The sequence below is a fragment of the Mustela nigripes genome, chromosome 14, assembly GCF_022355385.1.
Source record: "Mustela nigripes isolate SB6536 chromosome 14, MUSNIG.SB6536, whole genome shotgun sequence".
In the NCBI taxonomy this organism is placed as follows: Eukaryota; Metazoa; Chordata; class Mammalia; order Carnivora; family Mustelidae; genus Mustela; species Mustela nigripes.
The window spans coordinates 84,208,297-84,223,318 of NC_081570.1; the positions used below are offsets into that span (position 1 = coordinate 84,208,297).

The 15,022-nt window shown below is 35.6% G+C and overlaps 1 protein-coding gene across 1 annotated transcript in view; it reads left to right on the plus strand.

The window, feature by feature from the left end:
- Window positions 1–15,022, plus strand: part of SNX7 (sorting nexin 7) — a 110,188-nt gene that overhangs the window by 23,821 nt on the left and 71,345 nt on the right. Inside the window, exons 2-6 of the mRNA XM_059375489.1 lie at window positions 685–867; window positions 6,491–6,601; window positions 6,926–7,090; window positions 9,140–9,338; window positions 13,099–13,298. Coding sequence (XP_059231472.1) covers window positions 685–867; window positions 6,491–6,601; window positions 6,926–7,090; window positions 9,140–9,338; window positions 13,099–13,298 — 858 coding nt within the window. The remainder of the gene's footprint in view (window positions 1–684; window positions 868–6,490; window positions 6,602–6,925; window positions 7,091–9,139; window positions 9,339–13,098; window positions 13,299–15,022) is intronic.

Sequence of the window (15,022 nt, forward strand, 5' to 3'; positions counted from 1 at the left end):
TTTAATTGTCTTGCTGATGTTCTCTGAATTTTTTAAGAATATAGCTCCTGTTTTTATTCATGAATTAGATATCATTCTTATCTCTGATGATTTCATCTATTTTTTGTAAGCATTTTTTTGTTTTGTTTTGTTTGTTTGTGAGTCTTCCACATCAGAGGCTTTCTGCGTACTTAAATATTTTGTAGTCTCTACATCAGGTAATAAAAAGTGGAGGAGATACTCAGCATGTATGGTAGGGGCTTCACTGCAGGGTGATTAGGCAGAGACCTGGCTAATGCATCAGGGATTGCAACAGTTAGTCTTCTCTCGGAATGGTGAAGGGAGAGGAACCCTCCGATCGCTGTGTGGAATTTTGCACATTGCTGCCAGCATCCTTGCGGCCAGCTGAGGGAAGAGGGCTGGCCATCTTCCCGTCTAGTCTACAGGACTTTCCATGGCTATCTCTTCCTCGATTCTGCTTGGCAACCTTGAGTTCAGAGACAACCCAGAAAGTAAACTTGAAGTGGGATTTTAATAGGAAACAAGAGATAAAAATACATGTTCAATATAGCAGATCTAACCAGGAGTCCAGTCATCCTTTTTGTTCTTGATATATTTCATTAGTATTCATGGTTTCTAAGAAAAAGAGGATTTTAATCTATTTCTTCTATAGATGTTAATTTTTGAATGTGTTTTATTCCTCAGGATGCCTCACTGATGGACATGAATTCCTTCAGCCCTATGATGCCAACATCCCCTCTGTCGATGATAAACCAAGTCAAGTTTGAAGATGAGCCAGATTTGAAAGATCTCTTCATAACAGTTGATGAACCTGAAAGCCATGTTACTACGATTGAAACTTTCATTACTTACAGGATTATTACTAAGGTAAACTTTTAATGAACACTTTTTTGAATACAGTTGCTCTCTGAACTTTGGAAGTGCTTTTTGTTCACTATGACTCTCAACAGTACAGAATCTTAGCTGAATTGACTTATTTTTTTTCAACCATTTTAGGTAAGATATTGCATCTAATCTATCCTTCACTTGTTCTGTATGAAATTGGTGGAATTCAAATTACAGCAGTCACTCATCTTTTTAGCAGTTGAGCATCTTGAAATAAGAACATTTAATTTTTAGTTTCAAAAATAATAAAGAAATATCTTTGTAAAGAAATATCTTTGGAAAAGAAGAGTCTCAGTTTGCTAATAAACAACATTTTGAAAACATGATACAGTATTTTGTTGTAGCATTTCTTTTGAGGATTACAAAATACAGCTTCATTTGTTTTCCAAATAAGAGCAAGTGGCTGCTTTATAAGATACTGTTAGTTGTCCAGTAATTAAAAGGCAGAGTAAATCTAGAACCCAAATTTCCTTAATCCTAAGAGAAGGCTGTGGAAAAGACACTTTACTTCTGACAGAATTAAACAACCAAACAGTTTAATTAAAAAAATTTTTTTATGTAATAGCAGCCTTTGAGAATTATATTCATAGGTTGTAACATTTTCTTTTCTTTTTTTTTTTTTTTTAAGATTTTGTTTATTTTCGAGAGAGAGAGAGAGTGGGAGGTGGGGGACAGAGAAAGAGTCAGAAGCAGACTTCCTGCCAAGTAGGGATCCTGATGCAGGGCTCAATCCCAGCACCCTGGGATCATGATCTGAGCCCAACGTAGACACTCACCAACTGAGCCACCCTGGTGCCTCTATAATATTTTCTTTATGAAACCTCACCCTAATCTCTTTTGTAGCTGAAAAGGGTTTGGACCATCTTCCTGTAATCACTTCTTCCAATGCAAACTCCACCTTGCTGCCAGTTAGTATTTCGTAAAAGTGTATATATTTTATCTCTTCACTCAGATTCTTAAAATCCTTCCTTGGTTCCTCATCTCCTGTACAACAAAGTGCAAATTCCCTTGAATGACATATAAAGAGCTTTTTAGTCTGATGCCAGCTTACTATATAAAGACTCATCTCCTAACTCCCCATGTTTAATACTCCTGGTCTCTACTCATCTAGAGCTGTTTTTGTTATCCGAATGCTATAGGGTATTTTCTTTTTTAAGATTTTATTTATTTCTTTGAGAGAGAGAGCAGGAGTGGAGTGGAGGAGCAGAGGCAGAAGATGACTCCACACTAAACAGGAAGCCCTACTGGGGACTCAATCCAAGGATCCTGGGATTATGACCTAAGGCAGATGCTTAACTGACTGAGCCGCCCAGGCACCCTTCTAGGGTATTTCTTACTCTCATGACTTTGTATATGCTTTTCCTTGTTTGCTATGTCCTTTCTCTTCTAGAGGAAGAATGAACAACTGTTTATTTTTCAGCAACTCAAAATGATGCCTGCTCCACTCCCCAACCCCCTGCACCTGCAGGCAAGAAGTCCTCTTTCTTTGTCCTGTTTTCCCATGTTGTTCTAATTGAATTCTTAAAGAATGTAAAACATTGGAGTCATTATAGCAAAGAAATTAAAGGTCAATATTTAATCCTGCTAAGCCTCAGGTTTTTGTTAAGTCTATAAAACAGAAATGATAATCGAACTTGGTTCTGTAGAGTTGCTGTAAGAATTGATTTAGGATTGGTAATCAATGTAAAACACTTAGCAAAATGCCTGACACATAATAAATGTTCATTACTCTCCTATCTGTATGTGGGTAGATCACTATGTGTTACTTGCATTTATTCCAGGCAAGTCTGTGAGCTTCTAAAGAAGGTAATTGTATCTTAAGTTCTCCATATTTCCAAACACAGTCCTTTGGATATAGTAACTAAGCAATTTAACTTTTTGGTGCATGGATGAGTGAAGAAATTTATGGTATCATACTTGTATCAAGAGGCTACAGAGCAAGACAGCACGGAATTGAATCTTGATGACTCCCCTTTCTTGCTAGGTGTCTTGGGCTATTTAATTAACCTCTCTATGCTTAGTGTCCTCAGTTGTAAATAAGATCATGGTACTAACCCTGTAGGGTCTTTGTGAATATTTAATGTGTTTATACAGACATACTGCTAAGTATAGAACCAGATTTCTACTGGTATTACTATTTTAATTAGAAGCACCCATTGTTATCTTCTTTCCTAGCAAAGAATTTGTGCAGCTGAATTATTTTCCCATCATTATTGGTTTCTCTTAGACACTTTTTTTATAAGCCACCCTGTGAATTTTACTCTAATCAGAGACATATAATTCTGATGAGTTATCCAAAATTACATCGTACTTTAAATGTACTGCTCTTATAGTAGTAGTAATACTGATAATATCACAGTGCGTTTAACTAACACTTATTGTGTGATTACTTTGTGCTGGGCAATGTTTTAACCACTTTATACATATTAACTTATTTAAAGCTTAACAATGATCCTAGGACCTAGATGTGAGCTACCCCCATTTTGTGCATGAGGACACAAACCTTGCCAAAGGTTACACACCATAATGATTACCTGAGCTGGGATTTTAATTCCAGACCATTTACTTTCACGCTATATGGGTTTTCTGTTCTGTTTTTGTGCATCTCTGCACTGTTATGGCAAACTATCTTTCATTTCACTTTTATGAAATACACATTTATACAATACGTCCCTTTGTTCTACTTCTGATTGTTTTTACTATATCCTAGTATTTAGACTGAATCTATATATGCTAAAATATGCCTTCTGGATACAAATACCTAAACATTTAGTAGATGAATATCATGTTATCAAATATAGTCTTTTCTATGTTATTCACTTATTATCATTTATTCACTTTCTCACATATTCAGTGAAGTTTTATGGAGTGCCAGTTATGTCCCAGGTACTGTGCTTGTGTATTGAGACAACACCAGCAATCAAGACAGACATACCCCTTGGCTTCATGGAGCTTTCAGCCTAGGGGGGTGATGGATATTCAACAATTACATGCTTAATTAATATAGTCATAAATGCTGTGAGAGAAAAATACAGGATTTTTTGAGCACAGGGACCCTGTCTAGTTTGGAGGTTCAGAGGTGGCTTCCCTGAGAAAGTTTTAGTTTTATGAAAATTTATATTTATGACATTAAGATTATAAGGGTGAAACACATATACATGGGAACCTGTGTACACTGACAGTATCCACTTAGGAGTACTTAAGAATGATCTGGCTATAAATAATGATGAGTTTTAGGAAGCCCACGTTCCTGGCATCTGTTCTCCTTGTGGGAAATTACCCTTTATTCTCCAGATTAGACTATCTAAAGTGACTGCTGTAATGTACTTTTTCTTTTGGAGATCAAGAGACATGCCTTCCTTTAATACATATAGAACAAGAGCAAAGATATTTAACAAGGGTCTTCTCCCTCACATCCTCATCATGAAGACAGACTCCTAAATGTCTCACCAGTGTGGAGTAGGTGTTGAAGGATATCCCTGATCCTAAGACTCATTTTCTCACAAAAACAATTTTCTGTATCCTCAGAGCCTAGAGTAACTGCTCTTGACCAAAGGTCAGTGTTTGTTGAATGAGTGCGTTTTGGGGTATACATCACATGAGTCCATTAGTCCTAATCTTCAAGTACTTAAGCTTTTAAGGTCAGATATAAAAAATTAAACACCATTTACGATATAGCTTCCGTGGAAAACTGTATCCTATATTAGAAACATTATTTGTACTTCAGATTAACTTTTTGGAACACATGTTCTTTCTGAATTGGAGATCTGTCATCAAACCCTGTTATTCCTACAGTTGGGAAGCTACTTTCTATCTTCTAGTGGCCAAAATTGACCACTTTAGATAGAGCAACGATTTTGTCCCTGCTGTTGGGAAATAAACCATGATCTGAGCCCAGCTGAGAATACTTGTTTTCCCTTCCATATCTTATTCTTATAACTCTTTGGGAATAGAATAAATTCTTAAAGTAGCATGAAAGAACACACTGTACTTATCTTCTGTTTTCTTCTTCTGCTTTTGCAGTATGTTAGAAAACTCTTCTAAGTCAATGACTGAGTGATGGGGACAGAATCAACCAATTATTTGACTTGATTTTGCATCTTCCTCTTGCCAGAATTTATGTCAGATTGTTCTATGTTTACTTAAAGTGTTGAAAATTCTTGAGGACATATAAAGCTCTTAACTGCCCAATTTTTGAGTATTTTAGTGTTGGTTATGCCAATTTATATTTTTGGAAATTGGTAGTGAACCTATACATATGTGCCACGCACAAGAAGGTGTTCAATAAGTATTTTTTAATGAGTGACTATAAACCATGTTTTGTGTGTGTATATATGTATGCATATGTGTGTATTTGCATATATATGTACACATACCAACTCGTATATATGTTTTTAAACTGTGTTTCTACTAGATTTAGTTTTCCTATTTTTACCATTTCCATAACTTGTACCCATAGTTAAGATTTCATAGTGCTTTGTGAACATTTAGTTCCTTAGACTTCTGCATCTCATTTACCTCCACTTTTTCCCAAGGAAATGTTTTGATAAAATATATTGTATGATATTCTAAACATTCATTTTAAAGCAGTAAACTTTGGAAAGTTTAACTTTTGTGAACCTTATTTCATGACAATTAAGACCGCATCTATGACTTGAACTACTTAATCCTACCATCGCATTCCTCTATATCGGTGACTGATATTTCTGGTGAGTGCGAAGTATGCATGCAGTGTGTTATTCCATCACCACTCCTCCAGGAAAATTTCAACCTTAATAATAATATATATAATTTTTAATATGCAAAAAGTTTAGTTAATACAATATTGTATGAGTGAGTGTGCATTAGATAATCATTTTTTATTTGGCTTGGGATTCATGCAGTGGAAATGAGGTTGATATTGTACCCACGTTCTTCTTGTCATATATGTTGGCATAGTTTTTTGGTTTGTTGAGAACAGATATTTTATTTTCTTAATTTTCAGGATTTTAGGCAAATAACTCAAAATCCCTTGAGAAATGACAGGAAGATTTTCTTTTCACATCAAATCCTCATTAATAACATTTTTTAAACAGTGGTAAAATCACTCTGTAAAATGTTAGAATTTTCATATACTAAAAGCAAATTTTACCAAAGCAATTCATTTGAGAAAATTCCAGGAAAACATTTTTTTCTCAGTTATTATTTTCCAAATTACAAAAATAGAACTTTCCTCAAATTCTGAATTCTAATCATCTTGAGAAAAATATATTTGAAACCTAAATTCAGAACACACTTTCTTGTTAGCAAAAAAGTCATGCCAAATATAATCATAGTTAAAATCTTGTGGAAGGCAGATGGCTGCTGTAAGACAGATTTTTCAGTTTGGATTTTAAATTTGAGCATGATGTTTGCTTTCTTTCTGGAAATACTGGAAAGTTTGCTTTGTTTCATCTGCTACATGAATTGATGATTACAAAAAAAGTACAGGCTGACAAACACTGAATAATTAGAATTTGTTAATTTTTCTTAGAGACCCATTTATTTCAGAATGTCTAAAATAACATTGGGCAAATGTCTCCCGTCTTATATTGCGTGTGCTGTTATTTTCTCCTTCTTTGTTCAGACTTCTCGTGGGGAATTTGACTCCAGTGAATTTGAAGTTAGGAGACGTTATCAAGATTTCCTTTGGTTGAAAGGAAAACTTGAAGAAGCACACCCCACTCTGATTATTCCTGTAAGTCTGCATTTTTTTTCCCATATGGTGGCTACCATTTTGTCTTGTGAATCATTAGAATGCCGAAAGGCTAATGTCAGACCTCTGAGTTCACTGAAAATCATTGATCTTAGAAACGTTTGCTCTTAAACATTCAATCTATGTACAGATTTGTTTTTCTAAACTGTTTTAAATATGTTAAGATTTTGCAGGTTTGGGTTCTGGCATTGTGAATCTTGGAATCATCACATGCTCGAATAGTCTTCCAGAAAGGAAGAGTATAGAATTCCTTATAATCTCAGGCCACATAATGCTTAGATACATCTTAAAAATTTTTTGCCTCAGCCATTGCCTGAGAAGTTTATCGTGAAAGGAATGGTGGAACGCTTTAATGATGACTTCATCGAGACACGCAGGAAGGCACTGCAGAAATTCCTGAACCGAATTGCTGATCATCCAACTTTAACATTTAATGAAGACTTCAAAGTGTTTCTTACTGCACAAGCTTGGGTAAAGAATTTTGATTTATACTCATATAATCCTTTTGTGTCTTTGTGTATAGCAGGTTGTACGCTTCCTCTTGTTTACTTTTATAAATCAGGCAGCAGCATCCTTGAATTGAGATAGACTATCAGACATTAGAGAGATATCCTTCAGATCTAACCCTGTGTCAAATTTACATGTAAACATCACAGACATCTTCTATCTTCCTCACATATACATATTCATATTTCTCTTGGTAGCTGGTTTTTTTAATGTCAGGGTACTCCTTGCATATATAGCTAATACTGAACACATACAAATATGTTTCCTTTGTAACTGGTTAGGACTTTTCAACTTAGGCTAAAAGTCTTTATTAAGTGGATAGATGGTTGGATGGATAGCCATATAGAAAATATGATTTTCTTATTTTTCTTTCAATTACCTAATGAAGGGGACTGTATCTATTTCTAATGCAGAAATTTATATATTCATCCTCTTTTTTCTTTTCACCTATGGAAATATAACTCACAAATAAGAATAATGGCTAGGGATATTGGTCAGTATTAAATGATTGCTGACCAATATTGAGTCTTATATCTCTCAGTTGTTGCCAAAGTGATAGAGGCTAGAAGGTGGTTCGTCTCAGTCTTGACAGATAGTACTTATTTGGAAGCCCTTTGAGACTTCTGTGAAATGAATTTGTGGCCTGACTCCAGAACCTTAGAAACTGCTAGAAACAGTCTCTGTAGTCACCATTCACAGTAATAGTTTGCCAGTTGTGACTTGCGCCATCTCTGATAATGTTGACTCTATCGAGTGACGCTGTAGCACTCCTGAGAGATGTGTTATCTGGTCAAGGGTGGCATCTGTCGTCGTATGCATGGAAAATCATATTGACTTGGAAGCAAACAGTTTTACTTTTTATGTATTCTTCTGTGTAAGACCTTCAGGAAGGAAGATCTGGATAAAGATAATATATTATTCAACATTTGGATAAATAGCAGTATTTTTATCTGTGGATTTGCTGGTCAGCATTATTATTTATAGATTTTTTTTTCTTGTGGGTAACCTTTTATTTGATCCCAAATCTGCATTTACAAGTGGTATAACCATCACAAAAATCCCTTCGTCTTCTTCCTGGTGTTCTTTTTTAATATGCTGTACTTCTAAAGGGTTACTTTTGTGTGGTGTCTCCTTTTATTGCATTTCTTCTTTTCGCAAGTCTGTAGCCCTCTCTCCCAGATTAACTGAGAAGCAGCTAGCTACATATATTCTTAAAAACTTTCTCTACAGCCTGCCAGATCTGAGAGATAGTGTCACAGTTTACCCAACTTCAGTTGATTGAAGAGCTATGGTCAGAGAGTATCTATTTACAAACTACTGTTTGTAACATTACATTACAAAGACAAAGCTAGTCAGTGCTTAGCAGTGAAGACTCTGGAATCAGACTGAGCCTTGTCCAGCACTTAGCTTGGACTTAAAGCAAGCCCCTTAACCTTCCTGTGCTTGTATATTCTTCTGTAAAATGAGGATAATAATAGAACCTACCTCATCGTATTATTGTGAGTTATAGATTTAAAAATGTGAATATAGTGCCGGGAACATCCTAAGCTCTCAATACATGTTAGCTATGATTATAACCAAAGAATTAATGAAATTTCCATTTTTTTTTTCAGGGAGTAGTTGAGATCCTAAGAAATCTTCTCTCAATCATTTTTCCATTAAATTCCTGTTATAAAATATAGATTACATCTCCTGTTGTCCCCTTATCTTCTCCAGTATCTCTTTAAGCACAGTTCCCTCTGTTAAACCTTGTTCTTTTAAAGATCCATGCTGAGAGGAAGCATGTACACATGTTTTACTTGCATACTTTGAAAAGGAATATTATCAAGAAGAATAGACTTAGAGGAAGAAGTGTACCCCAATAAAACTCAGCTGCTTCAAACTACATTAAAAAAAAGTATATGAAACATTTTTATTCTCTATTCTTCTAATGAGATTTCCTTTGTTTGGTAATATTGGAATATTCGCCTCACCACGGATATTTCATTTGTTTGTCTGTCTGTCTGTTTCTAGGAACTCTCTTCTCATAAGAAGCAAGGGCCTGGATTACTCAGCAGAATGGGGCAGACGGTCAGAGCCGTTGCGCTGTCGATGAGGGGAGTGAAAAGCCGCCCAGAGGAATTCATGGAAATGAATAACTTTATTGAAATATTTAGCCAGAAAATAAATTTGATAGATAAAATATCTCAGAGAATTTACAAGGAAGAAAGGGGTATGTAGCATCCCTGGGGATGTGATCACAAAGTTGTTTAATTTCCAGTGGATCTTCCCATTTGCTGGTGTAGTAAAGCTACATGATGTTAGCATTTCTTTTGGGTTCTCTCTTGAGATTTCCATCTCTCTGCTTACAGCCCTCATCTCTTCTTGCATGCCCTTTGTTTTCTCCATTAGGGTCTTTCACATACTAATCATTGTTCATTAAATTCCTGGTCTGATCTCTTCAAGGTCCCTGCCATGTCTGATTCTGATGCTTGTTCTTTCTCTTTAAATTATCTTTTTCACCTTTTATTATGCCTTGCCATTTTTTTCTTTTTCTTTTTCTTTTCAATTTTATTTATTTGACAGAGAGAGAAGTCACAAGCAGGCAGAGAGGCAGGCAGAGAGAGAAAGGGAAGCAGGCTCCCTGCTGAGCAGAAAGCCTGATGGGGGACTCGACCCCAGGATGCCAAGACCACAACCCAAGCCGAAGGCAGAGGCCCAACCCACTGAGCCACACAGGCGCCCCATTTTTTTTTTTCTTAATAGCCAGATATAACACTGGGTAAAAGGAATTGCAATAAATAGGCCTTTAATAATGCACTAAGGCATGGGGAGGAGAAAGTTCCTGTAGTTTTAAATACAGAAGAGTTCTGTAGTTCTCACTATAGAAAAAGATGTTATACTTGAATGGTTCTATAGTTTTGTGATCAGGTCTCAGTCTTTTACAGAGCCTATGCCTCTGAACTGTGAATTTCACAAGAGTTTTTCAGTTTTTCCCTCCCTGCTTAGCTGGGACAGAACGGTCAGAGTGGGCTGGAGTTGAGTATTTCCCTTTTTCTGGTTAACACATTTCCTCTGAGGGCAGGCCTTTGTTGAGAAGAATGGAGTGCTCTGGCTATTTCAAAAGGGGTTCATTTTCCTCTACAAGGAGCAGGAGTAGTTTTTACTCAGTATCTGCCGTGGGGACCTAGTCAGTTGGTTTGAGAATCTCTGGATTGATGGCTTATGTTTTTTTATTTTCTGGGTCCCCCATTAAATAGTAGATTCCATCAGGACCAAAAAGGGAAAAGATTTATTTTATTTCTAGTATCTAGACAGTACTTAACACATAGTAGGTGCTCAACTAAAACCTGTTCAATGATTGAAAAAATAAATGAATTAATGTATCATTTGGTGGTAGGAGAATTTGCTTCATCAAGAATCGATTGGTTATTAAAAGAAATATAGAAAAAATTGTTATAGCTGAATGTACATTTCACTTTATCATTTTTTTTTCTGTATGCATTGGTACTTGATGATGTCATTATGGTAACTAACTGTAGTTTAATAATTTGAGACTTTTTGCTCTGCCCTTGTTATTTACCATTTGTCTTTTTCTTTTTCTTTTCTGAGATGCTCAGAAGGAAAGCTGGATTTTATGGTGAACTTCATAAATATCAGTTCTCATTTTCAGGGAGTAATTGCCACTGGCCCAAACTTGAGGGATTTCTTAGTCTTTCCAATGTGAAGCCCACTTGTCAGATTTTATTCAAAGTGATGGATTGTTTTCATTTGTAGCCTTGGGAGCCTAAACTATGTAGGACATTTCATTCATATTCAGATCATGAAAATTTGTGATCATAACTAGTGGTTTCTCTTAAAAAATTTTTTTTTTTAATTCAAGTTTTGGGATGCCTGGATGGTTCAGTCTGTTTAGTGTCTACCTTTGGCTAAGGGTCCTGGGATAGAGCCTGGTCAGTCTCCCTACTCAGTGAGGAGTTTGCTTCTCCCTCGCCCTTTGCCCCACCCCTGCTCATGCACTCTCTCGAAGAAATAAATAAAATCTTAAAAAAAAAATTTTATTCACAAGTTTTTTCTTTGTTCTTATTTTCTTTTGTGTTCCCCAGTTTATTTGCCATTTTGTATTGACCACATGCCATGCTGTTTCTCTGTGCTGGAGGCTGAAGGTGGAATAGGATGGTACCTGTCCTTGAGCTTAGAGTCTAGTTGGGGAAGCAGATATATTAATAGATATTGCAGTGCAACTCATTAAGTGTTTGCTTACAAATGTGATCTGAGTGCTGTGTAAGCACAGTGTAGAATTTTAGGAAAGCTCTCTATATAAACATAAATATTGCAAGGTTTAATGATACACACTGATATATACAAAAATTGAGAAAAAGAGATAAAGGAGAACATTTTTCTTTGCTAGAAATATTAGATTAGTATGACCGTTACTTAAAGCGTAGGCCTAGATCAGGAGGGTGCAATTTGCAAAGTCTTAGTGGTCATGAAACTAATACCTTTATTCAGTGACAACTAACATTTCCACTGTTTTTAAATTTTTTTAAAAAAATATTTTTCAGTTTACTCGATCATAAAAACTTTTGATATTTTATTAAAACTTTTGATATTTTAATAGTTTAATTTAGTTTAATTTAATGTAATAACATATTTCAACTAACCCTAATGAGTAGTAAGATGATAAAATATAGAGAATTTCATCGTATGTAATAGATACTAGACAAAAAATTGCTCACTGCTTATACATTCTCTACCATAAAAAGCTATCATTGAAAGATGATAGTATAAAAGCAAAAATGTAAAAATATTCAGAATTTAAAATGAACTCCAAATTTTTGAGTTAATGGCTTGTCAAGTACCAAATAATCTTTTGTTGTTCATTCGTTCTCTCACTAATATGAAAATATTTATTGGATATACTGTGTTTCAGGCTTTGAGATAAAAGAAAATAATGAGACTCAGCCCCTGTTTTAAGGAGCATATGGCCTAGGACCATATGATTTATGCAAGCAATTACAATAGAATGGGATTATACAAGCATAAAATTATGATAGACATTAATAGAAGTATAAAATTATGATCGGCTCATTGAGGACAAAACGTCTACAAATCTTTTGGAACAGAATCAGAAGGAATTTATTTGTGCTAGGATTTAAAGGATTAGAAGTAGTTTTCCAGAAGGTAGGAATGCCAAAGGGCAAGGCAAAGGGATATGCGTAATGATTGAATGAGGAGAAATCATGAGCTATTCAAGAATGAGCAGTCATTTTGGCCTGAATCATAGTAGCTGGATGTGGGGAGGCCACGCAGGGACTGATCATAAAGGACTTTCCAATTCAGTCAAGAGGCCTCAGTGTTTATATGTGATGACAAAAATTAAAAGAGGGAGAATATTTAGAAGTCCCTTTGCAGTTGTGTAGTTACAGATGCTGAGGAGCTGATGACAGTGGAAGCAAGAATAGATAGGTAGATAGATGGCTGGGTGGATGGGTGAATGGATGGATGGATAGATATTAAGAAATATTGGAATTGGTGATTGAGTAGCTCTGTGCAGGTATATGTACAGGATGATACCTGGATTTTTTGTTTAGCTCACTGGAAACAGTAACTTTACGTAGGACATGTATTCAGGAGAAGGGTAGAAAAGACAAGTTCATTTAGGTAATGTTGCCTATGAGACACTGAGGTGTAGTTGTTTTGGTGGACAGAGGTCCATGATAGGGAATGGTGATCATGTAATTTAAATTCCAAGCCAGGATACTTTGGGGAATGAAGAAGGATGCTGTTACTGATTACTCTTAGACAGTAGTCATTCAAGAACTGGCCTGAGTAGATGGGAATGACCTCTCCACTCAGTGAAAGATGATATCCATCTTTTTCTCTTCATTTAGAAGAACATAGGCACAAGGAGAAAAAGGACTTGCTTACTGTTTTTAATATAGGGGTTTTTAAAACTTCTATCCATTGAAGAACTTACTTTTTGTTTTTAGAATATTCTGATGAAATGAGAGAATATGGCCCAATTCATCTTCTGTGGTCAGCATCAGAAGAAGATCTGGCTGATACTCTGAAAGGGGTTGCCAGCTGCATTGATAAATGCTGTAAGGCCACTGAGAAACGGATGTCTGGACTCTCAGAGGCCCTGCTTCCTGTCGTACATGAGTATGTGCTTTATAGTGAAATGTTAATGGTAAGAAGGCCTCGTTGTAATTTTACCTTGGTCGCTGACCGGATTATAAGCGTTACAAAGGCAGTTTCTCTTTCTGTTGTTTCACCACTATCCTTCTGTCTTAGCAGAATGCTTTGCATATACAGATACCCCATAAATATTTGTTCACTATGTGAGTGAATGGATGAATAGAGTATGTTAATAAAAGGCAGAATACTCCAAAGCAACAATGATGTGTAAGATTACGCATAGATTTGAAACATCCTCAGTCAAGATTTACATAGAGAATATGATTGGCTTTTCCAAGCTTTTAAATTTTTACCTTGATATTTTTAGTGTTTTAGAAATATCTTTTCATGACAGAGTTGCTTACCCCTTACAGGTACGTTTGATTTTGCAATTTATTTATCATTATGTACAAAGTACTTGAGTGGATCTTGATATTTGTTCTGTTTTCTGGATGCTTCTAAAAAGAAATCGTTCAAGTTAAAATGATTTTCTTTTACCAGTTGCAAAGGCTTTTCTTCCTCTTATATCAGAGTTTTACATTTAACCTCCTCAATTCCAGCTAAGGTCTCCAGATATCTGGGATTTAGCAATTCTATCTGCAGAGCTAATGGTTTTCATCCTGTATTATCCTCTGCTCCCAGTACCTTGCACAAACTGGTGACCTCAGGGTTCTGGTGTTTCAGTGTGGCCATGGGGGAAGGGAGTCTGCTTACATTCAGATATATTGCATTTCTTCTGCCATTTCTGATTGGAGCCATGTTTTCATGTACTCTTGGTTTGGTGGTGGTGGTGGTGGTTGTTTTTAATTTCACCTCTGTCTTAGTAAGAAAAGGTCTCTTAGCCTTTCACCATAAGGTCTGCCCCGTTCGTGTTTATCACGTTTAGGTTCTTCTTTCAGAGTATTAAATATTCTGTAGATATTTCAAGTTGCTGCTGTTACTTGCCTTTTTAGGGGTCTTCTATCAACAAACCCTTCTTGCTTCCCAGAAGCCTCTAATGTTTCACTGTGAAGGAGTTTCCTCCTTGTCTCCATCAATCTCCTTGGCTACATTTCATTGTTTTGCTTCATTATTGATATCCCCCTTGTGGGGCTCTTCAAAGAGATCTGATTTGTATAATTAAAAATAGTATATTCTTCTCCCTTAATTAGATGTGGTTTTCTCTTTATCATGTCAAGATGAAAATTATGTAATTTAAGTCATGTATCATTGTAGGTGTGGAAAAATTATAATAGTAACCAGAAAGAATTATTTTATGGGTTCTCATTTGATTATATTATTTTGCAGACTCCAAGGGTATAATCAGTAGCACTTATGTTACAGTACTGGTCTGTTTTATACTGGAAGTTTTTCTTCAGTGTCAGCTAAAATAATGAAGTGCGTGCCTTGACAAAAGGATTAAATTTGTGTAAATTTACTATTTATCTTCTGAAGCAAACTCTTACTTCAACTATTTCTACCTATGTGAAGCCCAGTACTTCACATTTATAGAAACAGACCTTACCTAAATAAGACTAAATTGCAGTACATGTCATTTGGGTTAAAGAAAGGAAAGGGTTCCTGATAGTAATAGCAATGAAACATTGAAATAAATACAAAAGATATGTGATAATTAGCTGAATTTTCTATTGATTTCTTTGAAAATAGGAGAAACGTTCATCTCTTTTGAGTGTTTTAAGTAGTGTGTAATTCCACCAGGCTCAAAATTAGACTGAGTAATTTTCAGGATGCTTTTTA